Here is a 22,158-nt window from a genome sequence, read left to right on the forward strand (position 1 = left end):
CGTCACCACTCAGCTGGGTCGTCAGCCGCATGCGCAAAAGAGGGGCGAGCTGCGGACGCGGGTTTTTTTTTTTTTTAAGCCCGTTAAAGTAAGGACCCGGAACTAGGGTAAAGCTTACTGCGTCCTTCCTGCCTCATTTTCCATAAGAGACCTTGTAACGAGAATTTGGAACAGGGTGCTTTCTGTAATAACTATCACCCTTGCCCTCTGTCGAGTGATGTTTCGCGTGCGTGTCAAAGGGCGCTTTGCTCCGTAAGCTGATCTGAATGTGGACGGTAGCCCAATGTTTACAGAGTTAAAACGACAATGGAAAAAGAACCAAAAACATTTCGAGAGGACAACTGCAGTTCTGAATTCGTAGGTCGGCTGGGCCCGAACTTAACTGGAATGAGGCCTTGGCTGCCATGTCAAGTAAGGGAAAGGCCTTCCTCCTTCTGTCGCACATGCGCAGTGAGCGCACCGCCTGGCGGCCTGGAGGCCGCAGCGAGGGAGAGGCGTGCGCGCATGCGCGCGGCTTCTCCAGCGCATCCGGGCTGGAGCTGCCCTCCCCCTCCCCCTCCCCCGCCCGAAGCCGCCGAGGCACTTCGGTGGGTTGCACCGCTGGAGGTTGGGCGGCTGGCTGCGCTGCTCGGCGCCAGACCCCACCCGGTGGGCGGCAGGCCGCGCACGCCCGGCTCTGCGGGGGCTGCCCTCCCCGGGGTTGCACGGCAGACCCTCGCCCGCTCCCCGGCGCCGTCGCTCGGGCTGGCTCGGGGCTGGCGTGCGCGCTGCGCGGCGCCTCGGTGCTCCGCTGCTCGGGCGCTGCAGCCCGCAGTCGCTGCCTCCCCCGGGCGGCCGGGCAGCTGGCCGTCGCCCACCGCCGAGCCGGAGCCGCGCAGCCAGGCCGCGGCCCTCTGGCCTGCCCACCCTTAGGGCAGCGCGCGCCCCGGACGCAGGAGCGGTCCTCGCCGAGCCGGGCGCGGCCCCCCGCGGGGAGATGAGCTTCTTCGGCTTCGGGCAGAGCGTGGAGGTGGACATCCTGCTGAACGATGCAGAGAGTCGCAAGCGGGCCGAGCACAAGACGGAGGATGGGAAGAAGGAGAAATATTTCCTCTTCTACGACGGGGAGACCGTCTCTGGCAAGGTGAGCCTCGCGCTCAAGAACCCCAACAAGCGGCTGGAGCACCAGGGCATCAAGATCGAGTTCATCGGGCAGATCGGTGAGTGGCCGGCCTGCCCCCGACCCTCGCGCAGGGCAGCCCCGGGGCCTGGGCTTCGGCCTCCCGCGCGGCCGGGCCTCCCCGCGGGGTGACAGCGCGCCGCCGCGGGTGGGGACCGAGCGTCCCGGGCGAGCTCGCTGCTGGTGCCAGCCCAGCCCCGGCACATGGCCGCTGACCCCGGGATTTCGCAGGCAGGTGCTGGCGCGGAGCCTGCAGGTGGGTGTGTAGGGCGAGCATGCTGCCCGCAGCGGGGAGACCCTTAGTGCAGCCGGGCTCCGCCGCGCCCTGTTCTCTAGCGACGTGGTGTGGGCGCGGGCCCATGCGTGCCCTGTTGGCTCAGCTCGGCCCGGAGCTCCTTAGCCTTGCACGTGGCCGAGGAAGACCTGGAATCCGCAGCCTCCGCCGGCCTGCCTACCTGCCTCGCCTGCGTTTCTCAGACTTTCCTGTTAGTTTTCCGCTGGACTGGTTTTATCCGTTAAGACGGAGAAACAATGTTTCTAGAACGACAATGAACGGAACCCACATCTGAACGCCCGCGGCCTCTTCAGGCAGTGAGCATCCATCATTAGGAGACAGCCAAAGGCAGTTAACAGCTGAAAGGCGGTTTGCAGAGCTGCCTGCCCATCAAGGCTGGGGTGCCTGGTATTAAAACGCTCAGGTGCTTCTAAAATAGACCCTTTCTGCCATTCAGTTGGAAGGAGTTTGCCCAGTAAATCCTCCATGGGCTGCATACACCCCTGGCAGAGAACACCCTACCTTGTACATGCACCGCTGTGTTTAAAGACTGGGAAAGCCTCTGGCATCCTGAGCCTGCAGCACAGAATCGGGTCTCCCGTTTCACTAAGGCAGGACACACTGCAGGGTAGGCAGGGGGGAGGTGAAGGGGTCCTGGTGGCCCGACTCTGCAGCCCACACTGCCTCTGCTTACTGAAGCCAGCTGAAACCAGCCTGAAGACAGAGCTGGTCCTATGGGGTCCTTTATTGTTCTTTGTGCAACCAGAACGTGAGAGGCCCACTCCTGTCCTGGAAGGGGGGCTGAGGAGTGGTCTCTGGCCTCCTGCTCGCTGGACCCCAGGGTTTCTTTGCCAGCCAGACGTGCTTCTGCATCAGGTGGTAGCTGCATGGCCAGCCTCCCCACCAGATAACAGGAGGACCCCTCCTTTTGACCACAGAAGCATCTTGAGATACACCCCACCCCCAGCACTCCCCCAGCAGACAGGAGGAACTCCGAGCATTTTCTGTTAGGGATAACCGTACAAAGTAGTTGAGAAGTTCTTGCCTTCCAGGAAATGATATTTCTGAGTAGTTGTTTTAAAGTTACTGCATCCCTTGTTTGGCTTCATAATGCCAATGTACACAGGAGTGTTTGGTATGTGTCTACTCCATCACGCCGAGGTGCTGGTACAGTGCCCATATGTGGAAGATAACCCAGAATGGCTCCTACCCCTAACAGCAGGAAATGAGCTGCTAGAGGAATGGTGTCAGTGTCCCCCTGGTGTAAACGGGAGGCTGCTGGCTGTGACTGCTCCTCCTGGCTTCCCTTCCAACTTCTTAACCTTCGGACGTCATCCCTCTAAGAACTCTTCCTGGGCACTGTGGGCCGAGTTGACCACGGGACTCTGGGAAAGTTAGGCCCCTCTCTGGATCTCAGCTTTCTTAGCTGTTCAGCGAGACTAATAAAATTGCCTGATGAGAGTGTTGAGCATGTCAGGGGATTGTAGATCAGGCCCTTATAAAGGGTTCCTTTATGAAAATTAGAGCATTCGACATAACGATGTTCCCCTTAGCAGATTCAATTATTAGTCACTGGCTTACTGCTCTTCCCCCTAGGTCTCTCCAGATGACATTACACTTGGGCAAGTGCGTGTTTCAGCCTTTGCCTTAAAGCTTCTGCTCCAGTCGTGTGGGCCATTTCCAGCTGCGTGGTTAAAGGACTCGGTTCACTCTCGATTATTATGGATACATGAGAGACTAGTAATAGAACAATACAGAGTGATGAGCAAAACCTGTGTTTTTCTTATTTAGCTCTGGGATGTATTCCTTGGTCAAGAACAAGGCATTGATGTATAAGGAAGTTTGTGTTCATAGAACACATGTTGATCCTAAACACACACTGGCCTATTTTCTCTTTTTCCCATTTTATCCTCCTGGTCCCCTACAGAAGCAGGGTGTGACGTGTCCGTGTCACACACCTACAGCAGTCACTGTGAATCGACCTCAGGGCACCAGAGCAGAGCTGGAGTGATTTTGCTGAAGTTGCGGTCTTGTGGTTTTCTCCTTCACTGCATTCTTAGACTGTGTGCGAAGTGGGCGGAGCTTCTTCTGTCGGGGTCTGAGGTCTGGCTGTACGGGTGATGTATATGGGGCTAAGAAAGTTGATGTCATTCAGCTGGCCACCATGCATCCCCCTTCCCCTCTGATTTTGGACAGGATTTTGGGAGGCAGGCAGGAAGAGGTGCTATTGTGTGCCCCGTCCCATCTCACTCTGTAACTTGCTCTGGCTGAGGCCCATCTGTGCCCATGACTTCACTGTCTTCGCGTTTCTGATCACCCTTACAACCGTTTCTTGGTCCTGACCCAAACTCTGCTGTGGCTTTCACACCTGTATTTCCAGTTGCCTGCTGGGCATATCCACTGGGATCCCCCTCCGATGCTTTTCCTACTTGTAGCAGTCCTGGCCTTCATGCCTTTGTTTTTCTCTTTTTTTAAAATTTTTAAATTTTTTAAAATTTTTTGACAGGCAGAGTGGATAGTGAGAGAGAGAGACAGAGAGAAAGGTCTTCCTTTTTGCCGTTGGTTCACCCTCCAATGGCTGCTGCGGCCGGCTCATCGCACTGATCCGAAGCCAGGAGCCAGGTGCTTCTCCCGGTCTCCCATGCGGGTGCAGGGCCCAAGCACTTGGGCCATCCTCCACTGTACTCCCGGGCCATAGCAGAGAGCTGGCCTGGAAGAGGGGCAACCGGGACAGAATCCGGCGCCCCAATCGGGACTAGAACCTGGTGTGCCGGCGCCACAAGGCGGAAGATTAGCCTGTTAAGCCACGGCGCCAGCTCTGTTTTTCTCTTATGCTCTGTAAGGGTGAGCTTTCTAAAGGGCACCTGTAACATTGTCAGTCTCCTCCTGAAAATTGTTCTCTGTCCTCTGTTTAAAGGGGAAAGTTACGTCCAGCTCCCTCCTGAGTGGATCCCTGCCTCTCGTTCAGGCCTCATTTCTCCCTAACCCTTTGTCTTTACCATCTGCAGCTTCCTCAGAATACCCTACCCTTCTAGAATCTTGGCCTCTCCTCTTTGTACATTGTCATCTTTCTGCAAGGAATGTCATAACATTCCACATACCCAAACTGTTATTCATGGCTCCACAGCCGTCAGAAACGTCAGGGCCACCAGAAAGCCTCCCCACACTTGCCCAGCTCTTCCTCCAGGGGCTTCATTGATATCTCAAGCAGGAATTGACAAGGTTCTGACGTGTTTTTTAATTCAGGGACTACCTGCAGCCCATCAGGAGGCTGGTAGCTAATCTCCAGTCTTAGCACATAGAAGGTGCTGAGTAAATGTTTGTTAGCTTGATATACCACTGGTCAGATCCAAGAATTCATAGAAACTATATTTTATTTTCTATTCTCTCCTCCTAGATATGCCAGTATTATTTATTTATTTTTAAAGATTTATTTATTTGAAAGGCAGAGCTACAGAGAAGCAGAGAGAGAGAGAGAGAGAGAGGGAGGTCTCCCATCCGTTGGATCACTCCACGAATGGCCACAATGGCTGGAGCTGTGCCGATCTGAATCCAGGAGCCAGGAGCTTCCTCCAGGTCTTCCCACATGGGTACAGGGGCCCAAGCACTTGGGCCATCCTCTACTGCTTTCCTAGGCCATAGGAGCTGGATCGGAAGTAGAGCAGCCGGGACTCGGGCTGGTGCCCATATGGGATGCTGGTGCTGCAGGCAGCAGCTTTACCCACTAAGCCACAGTGTTGGCCCCGCCAGTATTGTTTTAATGAAGGAGGTGCACAGGATGGCTTTCGTAGTTACTGTTCACTAGCTGGGCTTCCTGCTTGCGTTGATAACTGGGATGACTCACGACAGGCCTGCGCCCACAGGAGCAGCACCCACCCCGAGTCAGCTGGGGTCAGGAAGCATTAAAGCCCATGGCAGTCGCCTGCTTTTGCAGCTTCCTTTCATCACTCTCCCACGCCACACTGATGCTGGTTTCTCCCTGTACTGTAGAACACCCCTAATCTGAAAATCCAGAATCCAAATTTGGAGTTCTGCCATGACACTGAAAAAGTTTCAGATTTCAGAATTTTGGATTAGGGGTGCTCAGTTGGTAAGGTCTGTGCAAATGCTCCAAAAGTCAAACAACAACAACAACAACAAAAAGTCAAAAGACCCCTGGAATCTGAGAGATTTCTGGTCCCCAGCCTTCTGGATAAGGAATACTCAGACCTGTGGTCCTCTCAGGCCTGCACCAGCTGTGCATTGCTGCAGTTCGAGTGTTTCTCCCCGAGATTGTAAGATCTTACTTAGTTATGTCTCCTGGGCCAGGCCCATGGGACAGACAGTCTAAGACTGGGGCAGTGCCCCAGCTAATGGCTCACATCCTTAGTTAGATGCTTGGCATTTAAAGAGCACCGAGGGAGGAAGCATCGCTGTTAGGATCAGAGGAGACCATTGTGCAGCCAGAATCCTTTGGGGAGCACTGGTGGCTGCTATGAGGATCACCTCAGCAACTAACGTGGTGAGATAAACCAAGCACACACGAGCATCCCTATCCTCCAAAACCAAGCAGATATTAGCTTTCATTTTTTTTTTTTTTTTAAGTTTTAATGAACACATCATTACCACATCAGTCTTGTACTTCTGAGTTTTGTGTATCTCGGTTCATTAGCACACATGGTGACTCATGGCGTTGATTCTGGCCTTCTCGATACGCTGCTGGCCGGGTTTGGAGCAGAGCAGAGGTGGATACAGGCAGAGGGGGCGTGATTGCACCCGCAGACTTAGCAAGAAGCAGGAGATGTGTTGGGGTGTGACTGGTTGGCTCTGCTGGTCAACCAGCAAATGGGTAGGAAAATCAGATGACAAGCCCTTGCAGACTTACGTTTCTTCCAAGACTGGCACAAGGCTGGGACTACACAGGATCCTGGCCCAGCAGCAAGTTTTAGGGTCATGGGATCGGCCTGTGATGCAAATCTGGCTCAATTTCCTTCCAAAGTGCCAAATTCACATCTTGGCCATTGGCCGCAAGTTTTACCATGAAAACTTCCTGAATATAAAAGTTATTTCCTCCTGTTAGACTGAAAAGGAAGCCAAGGACCGAGAAGTTACCTTAAATAAACCTAACAGTTCCTCCTTCTAGCCTGAAATGTCTGGTCTTGGAGGGCTTTGGTGGTAGGGATGAATTAGGGATGATTTTGTGATTGCTTCTTTAGGATGGAATGGAGGCATTTTATAGTCCTTAGGGGCCCAAAGCTCTTGCTAGAACAGTCTTGGATTTCTATCCTAATTTCTATTCTAATTTAGGTGGGATAAAACCAGATTTTCTGGCAAATAGCAAAGTAGAGCTGTTGTTGCTGTCCCTTTGCTCCACAATGTTTGCCAAAGCTTGTAAATCATAAATTTAAAAGTCTGAGTTAGCCCTACTCTGACCACACACTGGCCACTCCCCCCCCACCCCCCCGCTCATTAGCAGGGAGCTGGATCACAAGCGGAGCAGCCAGGACTCAAACCGGCACCCATATGCATTGTTGGCATCACAGGCAGTGGCTTTACTCATCATCACTGTGCCACAGTGCCAGCCCCCGGCGGCCGCTCTTCCATGGCTATTTACATGGGTGCAGGAGGAGCCGTGCTAGGAAGAATGTGATGCTGTGCAGGGCAGGACTTCTGCCAGAGGCCCCTGCTGGGCCGGGCAGACTGCTCGCTTCTGCACTGTTGCTAGGATCCTCCACTGCTGGCCGCCTGAGTCCTCTGTGAGCCCTCTGTTTTGTTTATCTCTCAGCTTGCCTTTCTGCTGTGTGATCATGTTTGTGTATTTTCCATCCTTTTCTTCCCATCTTCCTCTTAATGTTGGGATTTCCAACTTTAATTTCATGGACATTGGGGTCTTCCTCTGCCTGCCACTGTTCCTTGAAACTGAGGCCAGAGTGTCTTGCTTGGGAACTGAGGGACCGAATTCCCAAGTTAAGGGTTCAGTTCTTATGTAAGTACCAGCACCATGAACACGGGCTCAGGTAGTGAGAGCAGAGGAGCCCCTGGGACTGGGACTGGCCTGGGCTCTGTGCCTGCACTGCCCCTGCACTGCCTGCCTTTTACTAGGAGCAGTTACTGGGTTATTCCCATTTCCCCCTGCAGTTGGGAATTGTCATCTCCAATCTCAGGGTTTTGTGGATTATCACTTACTACCCAGAATGCTGCCTGCTGCTAAAACCATTTAGTGTTTGGAAGAAAAGGTACACATTGTTTGTAATAAAAGATTCATCAGAGTGTGACTACATAGGAAATCAGCCACAAATGTGACCACAGAACACATTGTCAATTCATGCAGACGTGAAGTTCCTTGTAGGGGATTACCTGTGCTCCTACCACCTTCACGGGTTGGGTGAGTATCATGACCGAGTCCTTTCTGCTTCAGAGTGCCCCTCTGTGTAGGGGAAAAGATTTCCTATGGCATAAGTAGGTCGACCAGCGAGTGGGTGGATTTGCACACAGATTGCAAACCACCGTGTCAAACAGTTTTCTGTTTCTGGGCATGGTCTTTCCCATGGAGCTGAGCACTGCTGGCTCTAGAAAGGCAAGCAATCTGACTTCTTGGGCCAAGATTCTAATCAGGCCTCCAGGCTTACGCTGTCTGGGGTCTCCCAGAGCCAGCTGTTCCCCACAACCCCGAGTGTGCAGGTTAACTGAGAGAAACCTGGGACCAGCATCGTGGGCAGTTGTCCCACGATCCCTCTCTGTTTCTTTTCTCATAGAAGCAGCAGGTGTACTCTGCCTGCTTCATTTTCCCAGTCTTCCCATCCTGCTGCAGGTTGCAGCCTAGTATAGGACTTGAACCCAGAAATACCCGAGGGGCAGTAGCTTGAACCACAAGATGGCCACATTTCGTCGTCACAGCTTGAAGTGTCTGTTACTGCAGGGCTCAGTACTGGAGGGTGCCTGGCAGCTGAGGGTATAGGGCTTCGGTGCAGAATGGAAAGAAGGACCTTGTGCTATGTGTAGCAAAACTTAAATAGCAGAACATGAATAGACAGGAAATGATGTAGAACAAGCAGACACCGTGAGCTTACCATAAAGAAATACCAGAACTGTTTCCTGAAGAGGATAGATTTAGAGCAGCGCTTTCCCAAGTGTGGTCCTTACTGCCCCAGGCAGCTTATTAAAAGTATAACTCTTCAGGCCCCAGCCCTGACCTCCTGAACCGACAGCTCTAGGGACAGGGCCTAGCGTTCTGTGTTTTAACCAGTCCTGGAGGGGTCCTGGTGCACACTGAAGTTTGAAAACCACTGACTTGGTTGGAGAGAAAAGCATCCAAGCTTCCACGTCAGACGGGCTGCAGACCTTCCTTTTTGAGTGACAGCAGCGTCTTTGTTCTGCATCCTTAGCCTGCGCTGCCTCCTCTGCGCCTCACCCCTCGTCATACCCATTCCCAGAAATAGACGCCCCCCAGGAGGGGCCCTGCTCCCCTCCCAGCCCTTCACCCAGCTCTGTGACTCCAACCCAGGCAGGCACTGAAGCGCACCATGCCTCAGTCTGTGTTAAGTGGGGGTGACGTGGTCTGCCCAGCTATGTCATGAAATTACATGGAAGAGACAATTAAATAACTGTACAAATCCTCTCAAAAAGTTAGAACAGTTAAAAGGAGAAGCTTCTTAGCTGGCGCCGTGGCTTAACAGGCTAATCCTCCGCCTTGCGGCGCCGGCACACCAGGTTCTAGTCCCGGTTGGGGTGCCGGATTCTATCCCGGTTGCCCCTCTTCCAGGCCAGCTCTCTGCTATGGCCCGGGAAGGCAGTGGAGGATGGCCCAAGTGCTTGGGCCCTGCACCCGCATGGGAGACCAGGAGAAGCACCTGGCTCCTGGCTTCGGATCAGTGCGATGAGCCGGCCGCAGCGGCCATTGGAGGGTGAACCAATGGCAAAAAGGAAGACCTTTCTCTCTGTCTCTCTCTCTCACTATCCACTCTGCCTGTCAAAAAATAAAAATAAATAAATAAATAAAATTAAAATAAAAAAGGAGGAGCTTCTTAAAGAAATGGAGCCTTTTTGATGCCAGCATCCGTGACTTCTCTGTTAATAAAGATGCTGTGCACCTGTCCTGGAGCAGGCTTCTCTCAGGTTCTTCCTGGGCCGTGGGATTTCACTGTGTAAAATGCAAGAGTCTATGGAAAGAGGGGTGGGAAGGAGACCAGCATACGGGGAATGCAGGGGTGGAGGCACCAGAAGAGGAGAGGCTGGAGGGGCCTGCCTTGTGGGGAGGTCTTTCGGAGCCTGGGGTCTGATGGCCGAGGTCATTGCTCTCTCTCCAGAACTCTACTACGACCGCGGGAACCACCATGAGTTTGTGTCCCTGGTGAAGGACCTGGCTCGACCCGGAGAAATCACCCAGTCACAGGCCTTTGACTTTGAGTTCACCCATGTGGAGAAGCCGTATGAGTCGTATACAGGGCAGAATGTGAAGCTGCGGTAAGTCGTTCTCACTTCCTCCATGCGTGCCCCGAGCCCAGCCCCACAGCTCCTGTGTTCTGAGCACCTGGAGCCCGAGCCCAGTCCTGTGGAGGGGCCCACGGCTCTCCTGTTTTCTGAGCACCTGGAGGTGGATGGAGAAGGAGGAGCCTTTCAGACTGTGGTACACAGGTCATTGTGTAACACCCCGTGGCTTGTAATGTTTGTCAGGTTCTGTGGTGTACATTTGTATCAATGCCACCCCTGGTTCCATCCTGCCAGCCTGGGAGAGGTAGGTAGCTGTGTTTACAGAGCATTCCCACTGCACAGAGACACCAGATGGACATTCCTTCAAGAGTGAAGAGCTTCGGGAAACATAGGAAAATAATTAGGAAGGAAGCTACAGGTTTTCAGACTGTGTTGCCTTTGTTTCCAATATATTTCATTTAATTGTCTAAGTTTCTATAATTTAAATATCTGCCGCTCATAAAGCTCCTGAAAATTCAATAATCAGTTTTTGTAACTGCTGGCCGAGGCATAGCCCTTGGGGAATCCAGAGGTCCTGACCCACCTGGCTCCACACCTCCACACAATATCAGTGAGGGTCTGGGCTCCGCAACTCAGCTTCCTCACTTGAAAAATGAGCAGCAGATTTGGATTCAGCTCTGCACCTGTCCTCTCCATCTTTTGGGGATGACAAGAAAATAAAACATAACACAGTGTGACACACTTTTTTAAAAAAAGAAATATTGCATGTGTTCTAAGTACTTGGAATTGTTTTTACTGCTGCAGTCATGGGAACCGTGAGCACAGGCGTTGATGCCAGGGCCCACGGAGTGCGGACTCTTGGCTGCATCCCTGCAGTACGTGAAGTCCCAGGGATAAAGCAGACTCCTGTGTCACACTGCATACCCAGCGCAGGTCAACAGATGAGCTCATTTTCCACTCCCTTCTCCCACTCTCTCCTCTGCCATTGGAGCAGTGTTCCTGGGTTCTCTGCACACCTTGCAGGGGTCTCAGCACTGATGTTACCCGCACTAAATACAGTGTTTCATAACTGCACTCGGAAGGCAAAGGCAGGATTATTATTAGAAGTCATCCCTGAAGCTTGGCTATGGATTTATTCTTTTTTTTGGGGGGGGAGGGGGGCAGTGGATTTGTCAAGTTTTTTTTTTTTTTTTTTTTTTTGAAGATTTATATATTTGAAAGGCAGAGTGACAGAGGGAGACAGAGATCTTCCATCCTCTGCTTCACTCCCGAGCTGCCTACAACAACATGTGGCTGGACCAGGGTGAAGCCAGGAGGCTGGAACTCCAGCTAGACTCCCATGTCAGTGGCAGGGACCACTGACGTGATTTAGGCCATTATCTGCTTTTCAGTTGCATTAGCAGGAAGCTGGATTTGAAGCAGAGGAGCTGGGACTTGAAAATCAGCACTCCAACATGGGATGTGGGCATCTCAAGCAGCGGCTTAATTCTCTGTGGCCATAATGGCTGGCCCGTGAAGGGGTTTATGTCAGAAAGAAAGGTGTTGAGAACAGTATGACAGTTCTTCAAAAAGTTAAACACAGAATTACATGGTCCACCAATTCTGCTCCTGGCTATACATCCAGCAATATTGAAATAGGATCTGAAATAGGATCCAGAACAGATATTTGCACACTCGTGTTCATATCAGTATTATTCACAATAACCAAAAGATAGAAGCAAACTATGTCTGTTGATGGGTGAGCAGATAAACAAAATGTGGGGGTGAGCATTATGGCACAGTAGGTTAAACTGCTGTCGGTGACCCCGACATCCCCTATGAGCATGAGGTAAAGGCCCAGCTGCTCCTCTTCTGCTCCAGCTCCCTGTTAATGTGCCTGGGAAAGCAGCACAAGATGACCCTTGAGCCCCTGCCACACACATGTGGGAGATTTGCATGAGTTCCTAGTTTTAGCCTGATCCATCCCTGGCCGTTGCAGCCTTTTGGGGCATATAGAAAATCTCTCTTTTCTCTCTGTATCTGTATCTCTGACTTTGCCTTTCAAAGGAAATAAAATAAGTTTTAAAAAATGTGGTATAGGCATAAAGTGGAATACTATACACTCTTAAAAAGGAAGGGAATTGTGTCATATGCTGCAGTGTGGATGAACCTTAAGGACATTATGCTAAGTGAAATAAGCCAGTCGTAAGAAGACAAATGCTGTGTGATTCTACTTATATGAGGTCCCTAGAACTGTCAGATCATAGAGACAGAGGAGAAGGGTGCTTGCTAGAGGCTGAGGGGAAGGGAAGAAGGGAGCTGCCCTCAGTGGGGATGTTGACAAGCTCTGGAGGTGCGTGGTGGTGATGGTCACACACAGTGCGAATGTACCTAATCCTGCTTTGAACTAGACAGTTAAAAATAGCTAAGAGGGTAAATTTCAAGTTATGTATATTTTACCATAATTTAAAAAATAAAAATATTACCATCCAAATTAGATGAAGACTTTAGAATTCATATTGAAAAAGAGAAGAGGTGAAGGTAAGCAAATTAGTTGAGGACAGTTTATAGAAGATGAGCTTGTGTCTTAGTGACAGGGTGGATGGAAAACTTGAAAAGATTGTGTTGCCTCTTTTTCCCTTTATTTTTAGGCAGAAGAGATTCTTTCCTTTTTAAAGATTTTGGTTTATTTATTAGAGAGAGAGAGATCTTCCATCTGCTGGTTCATTCCCCAAATGACCTCAATGGTTGGGGTTTGTCCATACCAAAGCCAGGAGCCAGGAACTCCCTCTCCCACGTAGGTGGCAGGGCCCAACCACTTGGGCCTGCTGCCTTCCCAATTATATTAGCAGAGAGCTGGATCAGAAGTGGAATAGCTGGGACTCGAACTGGCACTTTGATATGGGATGCCAGAGAGATTCTTTTGAAAGTGTAAAGTCAATAGGTAGCACTTGGGGGGGTGGGGGGGGATATGGGAACAAAACTGTTCCAAGGCCGTTACGAGGCCCTAAGAACTTGACTTCGGTAAACACAATGGGAAGAGGTGGAAAACAAAGAATTCAGTAGATACCAGCAGAATTTACTGATGGGCAGAGGCTTACAGCATTGGAGATGGGGACAGAGGGCACTGGGAGGAAGAAACAATTTGGAAATACCATGATTCGTCCTCTTCTCGAGAGGGATTTGAGGTGCTGGCAAAATAGACAGGTGTACAAGTCCACCGGACAGTTGAAACACAAGCCTGGTGCTGAGGACAGAGGGACCCTTAGAAATGAGTCGGGAATCATCTGCTCCAGGTAGTGAGTGATAGCTTTGTCCAGGAGGGTGAAGCTCAGGGAGGGGAGAGCTGGGACCCACAGAAGGATGTGAGGGAGGGGGTGGGAAGGCACGCCGTATCCTGTGGCGCCATGGGACCAGCGTGTCAAAGACAAGGAAGTGTTTTACTCCACACAGAAGGAAAGGCCATTGGATTTGGCAACTGAAGGGCCACTAGTTCCTTTCTGGAGAGCAGTTTCTGTTGGGTGGTGGTTAGGCAGTCTGAAGCCACGGTCAGTGGTCAGCACAGGACCTGGCTTGTGACAGCGTTTGCTGAAAAAGTAGAAGGAAGGTGGGGCCCGTCAAGAGTGAACAGGGAAAGCAGAACGATCAAGATGCCAGGCAGAGGTTCCCACATTCAAGTCACTTGGAAAGCTTTAAAAAATTGTGTCTGTGTCCCTGTCCAGGGCAATTAGATGTCAGAGGTACTTGGGCATCAGGATTTTTTTTTTAAAGATTTATTTATTTGTTTGAAAGATAGAGTTATAGGGCTGGGGGGCGGGGTGGCCAGAGAGAAAGAGAGAGAGAAGGATCTTCCATCCGCTGGTTCACTCCCCAGATGGTTACAGTGGCTGCAGCTGCACTGATCTGAATTCAGGAGCCAGGAGCCAGGGCTTCTTCCGGGACTCCCACATAGGTGCAGGGGCCAAAGGACTCGGGACATCTTATACTGCTTTTCCAGGTGCATTAGCAAGGAAGCTGGATTGGAAGTAGAGTAGCTGGGAGTCGAACTGGCGCCCATATGGGATGCTGGCCCTGCAGACCAGGGCTTTAACCCGCTGCGCCCCAGGGCCGGCCCCAGCATCTGCCTGCTCCTCAGATGACTAGTAACGCACACCCAGGTTGGGAATCCTTGTGCCAGATGGAGGAGAACAGGCTTGAGAGACAGCGGTGCTGTTGGGAGGAGTGAGTGGGTGAAGAAGAGACACGTTTAGGCGCACAAAGCAGAGAAGGGAGAGAATGTTGCCTTGGAAGGCCTTCGTCTCTGAACGAGTGAAAAACAGTGTCTTCCGCAGACAGGGATGGGGTGAGGGGGTTGGGGAGCCTGAGCAATTGAAAAAGGTAACAAATGGCCTGGGCAATGTGATGGATGTTACTGAGGTGAGCAAAGAGGAGCACCAAGAAGCCAGCAGTGCCACGTGGAGGGTGGTACCCTTGTAACTTTCTTCAGCAGTGCTTAAGGAAGTGGAGATGATCCAAGTTTTATTTATCAGAAAGTGTGATTAAAGGGGTGCTTTTTCCCTCTTTGGGTGTTAGTGTAGTGTTAAGGCAAGGGGACAAGGATTCCAGGGCCCCCCCCAGGGACTGTTCCTATGTCTTCTTTCCAGTTTGTCCCCTGCCATAGCAGCCCCCTTCTCCAGGGATCCTAAGTTCAGCTAGACATTTGTTATTCAAACAGACCAGGTCCTCTTGTTGCTTTACGTGTAAGGTTTGTGTTTCCACTCTCAGCCCTTGGCACTGGATTGCGCCATCTGAATTGGCACTGTCCGTGTATTCTCACTGTTCCTGTTTATTTGCCCATCTCCCTCAGTAGCCTGTGGGTTCCCATGAGACTGCATCGTATTCACCCCATGCCAAGCCCAGTGCTCAGTACCTGTATGCAGCGCGAATAGCCGGCTTCATTTCTGTGTTCCCTCTTCTTTCACCTATGCGGGACATGAAAAATGTTTGTTGATCGAATACTGTTAAATGAGCAGGTGTGCCAGTATGTGGGTAGGAGACAGATCTCTGCACTCAAAAAGCCAGGAGTTGAAGAAATAAAGCATGTACCCAAACATATGATAGACAGTGGCAGGGGCCACGAAGGACGTGAGAACAGCATAGGGAAACATTCTTACTTGGAACAGAGTTCTTAACCCAGGAACATGGGTTCCAAAGTTGGATTTGGGAAAAGGGACTTAGAATCCCCTAGAGTTATAGTTACAGAATTTTGGGTGTAGGTGTATATGTGTATTTTCTCCTGGGAAGAGGGTTTGCAAACTCTCAAAGGCATACGAAGTCGCCAGAAATTAAGAATGAATCCCTATAAGGGATTCACCCAACTGGGCCACTCTAGTCCCTGTGTCTGGGTAGCATCTGGAGGCTGGGTGAGTTCACTCAAGCGCTCCCTCTTCCAGCTATTTCCTTCGAGCCACCATTAGCCGCCGCCTCAACGATGTTGTCAAAGAGATGGACATCGTGGTTCACACACTCAGCACATACCCGGAGCTGAACTCATCCATCAAGATGGAGGTTGGCATCGAGGACTGCCTGCACATTGAGTTTGAGTATAATAAATCCAAGTAAGTGTCCCAGGGCAGTGGATTAGCTATCAAGGGAGGTTAAGATTGATGGAGCAGTGACTCAGACATTTCATCATGACATGGTGTGGAGGGAGACAACTGAAATGAAACAGAGAAAGTCTGCGTTAAGCCAGTTACATTTAGTTTGTCCAGGAAATAAAAGCATCCAAAGGCTGTGGGGAGTGGGAGCTGAGTCAGGTGGCTTGCCTTTGAAGGGACTGAGAGCAGAATTTTTTTTTTTTTTTTAACTGGGAACATACTTGGTCTCTGGAACCTGGGTGAAGGAAAGATGTGTTTTTGCCCCACCACCTGACCCGGTGAAACAACCAGAGCAGCCCAGCACCAGTGCTGCCGGGCCTGGCCCCACGTGTGAAACTGGGGTTGGGCAAGCTGGGAGGAAGGCAGTTCTGGGCCTAGCAAGGGCACAGGCTGCTTGTCCTTTCTCCTAACAGTCTGAGTGGCCCATTAATGCCCCAGCCACAGGTGAAAGCAGCAGTGTCTCCTCCAAGAGCCTACAACAATACACACAAGACCAGATCTTTTCAGAGTCGTTTACATATAGTCAGGGGCCAGGTACTTCCAGACTACCTGCGCTGTGTGAGAGTGCATGAGTTAACGTGTAATAGGAAGGATTTATACGTAAGAGGAAGACTTGGAAACAGGTCCTATTCTGCCAATAACAAGTTGCACAAAAGTTAGTTAGTTCCACCATTTTTGTACCTCAGTTTTTCATCTGAAAAACAAGGGGCATGGACCATGTCCATGGCTTTCAAACAAACCCAGGAAGTGGGAGGTGAAGGAAGAACCGGGGCTGGAGCCCTGAGGCCTCCTATCGCTCTTCAATCCAAGAGCAGGTCTCTGTCTCTTACATAGGAATGCTTCCATCTGGAGTAAAGTAACAAGTGACAAAAGTCTGAAAGCCCCAGAGTCCATGGTCTCCCTGCATCCCCTGTGAAATGCTGCAGGTGTCCTGCACGTTTGTGCTGACGTTACCCACGCAGTGCCTGCAGTCCGCTCCGTCGGCTCTGAACAGAAGAGGGGCCTTGAAGTGGTGGGGGCCATGCATGCTGGGGAACTCGGATTCTGGGTCCGCCTCCTGTCTCTACCCCATACTCCCAAATTTCCTTTTCTTCATTGGTATCATAAAGAGTTCCAAGGCTCCAAGTTCCAAAGTCCCTGCCAGCACGTCATGTTCTATGAGCTTCGGGTTTGAAGATTTTGCCCTCTTTGTACTTGCTGATACAGAGGTGTACACATATAGACTGACTGACTTTTGACCAGGCCAAAGAGAGAACCCTCAATGGCTCTGAAAGTGTACAATGTGGAGAAATTCACAGCAGCTCACAAAGCCTAGAGACCGGGCACTGAGGCAGAGAGACAGTGGCAGGGATGGAAGTCACCTAGGTTGAGGTGGAGAAGAGTTGGGAAGTCCACAGCACAGGTGGGAGGCTGGGGGTGTAGGCGTGTACATTGCATCATTACCTGTAAGGTGCATGGCCGTGGCGGTGTACTCTCCACTGACACAGAATGGAGCCGGCCACTGCACCAGCATCTTCCTCTTTTTACTTTCTGTTCCTCAGATACCACTTGAAAGATGTCATCGTAGGGAAGATATACTTCCTGCTGGTGAGAATCAAAATCAAGCACATGGAGATAGACATCATCAAGCGGGAGACAACAGGCACCGGCCCCAACGTGTACCACGAGAATGACACGATAGCCAAGTATGAGATCATGGACGGGGCGCCGGTGCGAGGTGAGTCTCCTGCCCAGGGCCTGCACGGAGTTCGGGAGGGTCCGGGGGAGTGCACGGGATCCATACTTTATTATTAACAACTCATACTTTATTATTATTATTATTATTATTATTAGAGCAGAATTACAGAGAGGGAGAGAGGAAAGAGAGAGAGAGAAAGTGTCTTCATCCATTAGTGTACTCCCTAAAAGGCTGCAATGGTCATGGCTGGGCCAGGCCGGAGCCAGGAGCCAGGAGCTTCTGTGTCTCCCAAGTAGGTGCAGGGGCCCAAGAACTTGGGCCATCTTTTGCTGCTTTCCCAGGTGCATTAGCAGGGAGCTGGATCGGAAGTGGAACAGCCAGGGCTCAAACCAGTGCCCATATGGGATGCTGGCATGGCAGGCAGTGTCTTAACCTGTTAGGCCACAGTGCCAGCCCCAACCCGTAATTCCTTAGTCTCTGTGTACCGCGGATGCTAACATGGAGAAAAGGAACACCATGTCTCCTACCCTGCCTTTACCCAGGAGAGCTTCAGTTGATCTCATTTATATTCTGGGCTAGCACTGAACATTTAGTCTCAAGAGTCCTAACTCTCTTGTAAAAATGTGTTTGAAAAGTCCTTGTTTACCAGATACAGCTTGAAAATTTTAGTTTTTTCCATTGACATGTTGACATTCTTCCTTGCTTCAGAATAAGAGATGCATGCAGAGTGGTCATTTTTGTTTCCGAGTTCCAGCTCTGACAGAAAGTCTCAGTTCTTATTCATCAAGTGTGGTCTGGCCCACTGGCAGGTGTGCGGCAGAACCGGGAACACAGTGGAATGGGCCCTCCTCGTCCCCTGCAGCCACTGTTGCAGCGGGGGCGAGGAGTGGACAGCTCTTTGCTGTTCGGTTTGGGGGTAGCAGTCATGCACACTCCTCACTGAGTCCACAGCATCGGCGAGCAGGCCCTCATTCTGAAGTGTCCGATGCTTGTGGAGTTTGTTTATCCCATAGCCTGATGTGTGTGGGAGGAGGAGTGTCACAGATTCAGCAGCCCTGAACCCTAGAGACACTCTCATTGGTTCCTGGGTGTCACCGTGCCAGGCCCTTGTGGGGCAGGGGTCAAGACCGAGCTCTCTTAACTCTGCAGTGTTTTATTTTCCTCACCATCTGTGCACCCAGGGCCAACTGTCATTTTTCCTGTACAGATGAAATGGGGCACTGAGAAATAACACAAAGCAGCAGCTAATTAAAAGAGCACTTATATTTAGCTTTGGACGACATGATAGGCTTGGCCTTTCTCAGTAGAATTACTGTCCTGGTTTTGTTCTGCAGGAAAGAAATGGTGATAAGAGCTAAAAGTGACCTAAAATATCATGCAGTCCAGAGAAGGCAACAGACTCACTCAGGAGTTTAGTTAATGGAGAACAAGGGGCAGAATGAAGATTGTGTTTTCTGCTGTGCCCATTTATATTGGGGCTGTATTTGGGGGTGGGGGGAGCAAACTAACTTAGAATGGAGGGAGATGGCACTGGCACTGAAATTGCTGGGTAACATGGTAACTCAGCTGCCTCCTGAAGACCCAGTAACAAGACGTATTGCGTGTTATCAATAAGTGCTTCACAGTTGTGTCCTTGTGCCGTCCACTCAGTATTCTCAGTGGGGCAGTGGTGAGAGGACAGGAGCCACAAGGAGTCCTGTACTAGAAGTGTCACATTTCTGCTTTCAGTTGACTGCTGGGTAGCAGAGTGCAGGTTCCCCAGAGGCAGATGCATTCACTGTTGTGTGCCAGGCTGTGGACAGGCAGCATCTCACCTGCTGTGGTCACAGGGATCTGGTGGAAGGCAGAGTGGGTCACTTGGCCCCTTGTTCTGATTCCGGCTTCACCCGACAGGAGAGTCCATCCCGATCCGGCTCTTCCTAGCAGGGTACGAGCTCACGCCCACCATGCGGGACATCAACAAGAAGTTCTCTGTGCGCTATTACCTCAACCTGGTGCTGATAGACGAGGAGGAACGGCGCTACTTCAAGCAGCAGGTGAGGAACAGGCACCTCCTTCAGACCCCTGGTTGCCCTGGGGACAGAACAGGAAGGTTCCAATTCTAACAGACAGACTTAGCAGAATGGCTCAGGGAGGAAGTTTTTTTTTTTTTCCAAGATTTATTTGAAAGGCAGAGTTACAGTAGAGGTCTTCCATCTGCTGTTTCACTCCCCAAATGGCCACAACAACTGGGGCTGCACCAGACTGAAGCCAGGAGCCAGGAGCTTCTCCCGGGTCTCCCAAGTGGGTGCAGGGGCCCAAAGGACTTGGCCCTTCTGCTGCTGCTTTCCCAGGTGCATTAGCAGGGGGCTGGATAGGAAGTAGAGCAGCTGGGACTCGACCGGCGCCCATATGGGATACCTACACTGCAGATGGTGGGCTAACCCGGTGCACCAGGGAGGAAGCTTCCAACCTGTCTCTGTGCCACTTATCATTTTAGCCAGAGATGGTGATAGTAGGTTAGCCAGATTCCCACGGCAAAAATGAGGATTTCGCTTGGTACTCGGAATCTGCTTTCTGGGGCCTCCCTCCTGTAACCATGTTCCCCTTCTGGCCCAGGAAGGAGCCAGGAAAGACTTAGCAGCCACTGCCTTTGGTGAGAGATCGACAGGGGAAGATTCTTGTCCGAGTCCCCAGAACCAAGTTGGGAACCTCTGGGAGACCCATCCCCTACCTCCTTCTCAGTGTTGCCTTGTCCCGCTCTCCCCAATCCTGCAGGAAGTGGTGTTGTGGCGGAAGGGTGACATCGTTCGCAAGAGCATGTCCCACCAGGCAGCCATTGCCTCACAGCGCTTCGAGGGCACAACCTCCCTAGGTGAGGTGCGGACCCCAGGCCAGCTGTCCGACAACAACAGCAGACAGTAGGCCCCCAGGGCCAGAAGCTGCTGGGCTCCACCCCAGCACCCCCATCTACTAAACACCAGCGGCTGGGGGAGGGGGAGGACGGTGTGAGACTCAGCTGACTGCTACTTGCAACCCGAAAACAAATCATGTTTTTGACTTCATTCTTTCCTCTGGAGAACCCAAGGGGCACGGGTGGGGAAGCAGCCTCCTTGGGATTCCGTGGCTGACTGGGGATTGGGAGACGCAGCGTCCAGGAAGCTGGTCTCCAGGGAGTAAGCCTTCTGCTGAAGTCCTTGTGGGGCTGCCTCATGTCTTAAAGGCAGGCAGAGTGTGCGTCCATGTCTCCTGGTTTTTGGAGCTTCCTGATTCAGGGTCTGGGGCTGTCCCTGGGATTCTGAGCCGCCAGTGGGGCCCTAGGTGGTCATGTCTTACACTCCCCTCTGCTGTCCCTGAGGCGGTGGCAGAAGGAGGTGGACTTCCCCATCCTGACTGGTGGAGGGGGAAGCCTCAAGATCAGAAAGCTACCTCTTTGGGAGTCTTGTATGTGGTGCTTTGAAGTCTCCACAAGCCACCGTCCTGCTGGCCTCCCTCTGCCGGGACCCAGGCACCTGCCTTCTCCATCTTCTCTGGATTGTCAGTAGCATCCTGAGGCAGAAGCCAGGAGACAGGCCTGGGGCTGACCATTCTTCACCCCTAAGAAATGCCTGGGCACAGAGGCCCTGGGGCAGCCGTCACGCGCCAGTGACAGCAGCGTGAAGCCCAGGTCAGGCCAGGCCCCCTGAGGAAGAAGGGGTCTGTGCATGGTGCCTGACGCCTTCACCGTGTGGCCACGCCACTTGGTAACACCGCAGTCTGGGTGGTTCTGGAGTACTTGCTTGTTGTGCCCCAACCAGCCCTAAACAAAGAGAGTCTGTTCCTTTAAGAAGAGATCCTGGGAAGGGGCTCTGACCCTAAGAGCAGACCCTTGTCACTCCTTGCCCTCCATTTAATTTCCAGGACTGGGCTTGACTTAAACACTTGGAGAGATTTTTGTTCTTAATCCCACCTCGAGTCCCTTCACCCAACCTACAAGTTAAGGGAGGGAGAAGGGGGCCGACGACTCTGCTTCCCCAGCTCCTGAATAATTTTGCTTGCCAAGTTATGTCTTCATCTTCCCCAGCTGACTGACCCAAGTCCAGGACCATTGGTAGTTTTCTTTTGAAAACACATAAAACACACACTCTGGTGTATATTCTTATTACGCTAGACAAGTGGGCAGTTTTTCCTCTGTCGCTCTGTGCTTGGGCCTAGAGCCCTAAAGGGGTTCACAGTCCTTTTCTGCATCACCTCGGAATCACCAGGCATCACCTGCCAGTGGCCTCCCTGTGAGTCTAATATTTGGCAGCCTAAGTTTGCAGTAATTTGGGAAGTAGAGAGGTTGGTTCCCCTGTCATCTTTCTGTTAGTGTGGAACCTAAGGCCCACCCTTTTCCTCAGGAATCAACACAGAGTAGGGCTCGTGGATCAGAGCTGAGAGTTGGGGGGAGGGCCTTCGGGGTGATACGTGAGGCTGGGGGCAACAGAACAAGGAAGATAAGCATGTTCAGGTGCGACACACAATCCCCAGGGAACAGGACCACCTGTCCTGTTGCCCTTGGATGACCAAGGCTGGGGCTCACGTGTATGAGGGAGGCAGTTTCTGTGTTCCCTGGCCTTTTCAGAACGTGAGACACGGCTTGGGAGGTCCCCCTCTCAATAGCTGGTATTCTTCATTAGAAAGCACTTGTCCATTCCTCCGCCTCCCGACTGACAACACAAGGTCCCCTTCCAGCTTCCCTAACATTTCAACCTTTCTCCTGCAAGAACTAGAATATAGAATTTGCTTTCTCTTGGGAGCTGTGTACAAGCCAGCCAGGTCTTCTGTCTTCTTGTACTCCACCCCCACTCTCTACTTCTCTGTCCAACTGTGAAAGTGAGGGGAGCCTCCTGCTCCCCCTCCTTTAAGGTCCCCATTCCTAGGAGGGCATAGGTACTAAACCAAGCAGTGCAACTTGTAATTAAGCAGCTGCAGTGTTTACATGTTTCTTAATGTGTTGTCTTTTCAATGGCTGTATTTAAAAGAAGAACACTTGTTTTAATGGTCTAATTAAAGGAAGCCCCTG

At 51.5% G+C, this 22,158-nt stretch overlaps 1 protein-coding gene and 1 long non-coding RNA gene across 2 annotated transcripts; one reads left to right on the forward strand and one right to left on the reverse strand.

The window, feature by feature from the left end:
• Nucleotides 1–886: 886 nt before the first annotated feature.
• Nucleotides 887–20,179, forward strand: VPS26B (VPS26 retromer complex component B). Its single transcript, XM_062197370.1, has 6 exons — nt 887–1,199; nt 9,719–9,875; nt 15,254–15,418; nt 16,999–17,174; nt 19,029–19,171; nt 19,893–20,179. The coding sequence occupies exons 1-6, from the start codon at nt 977–979 to the stop codon at nt 20,037–20,039; spliced, it is 1,011 nt and encodes a 336-aa protein (XP_062053354.1). The 5' UTR covers nt 887–976; the 3' UTR covers nt 20,040–20,179.
• LOC133763574 (uncharacterized) lies at nt 13,563–17,005 on the reverse strand. The gene is made up of 3 exons (XR_009866425.1): nt 16,901–17,005; nt 14,731–14,782; nt 13,563–13,835 (listed from the first exon to the last, which is right to left on the reverse strand). It is a non-coding gene; the product is annotated as an uncharacterized LOC133763574 (long non-coding RNA).
• Nucleotides 20,180–22,158: the final 1,979 nt, after the last annotated feature.

The sequence above is a fragment of the Lepus europaeus genome, chromosome 7, assembly GCF_033115175.1.
Source record: "Lepus europaeus isolate LE1 chromosome 7, mLepTim1.pri, whole genome shotgun sequence".
Classification (NCBI taxonomy): Eukaryota; Metazoa; Chordata; class Mammalia; order Lagomorpha; family Leporidae; genus Lepus; species Lepus europaeus.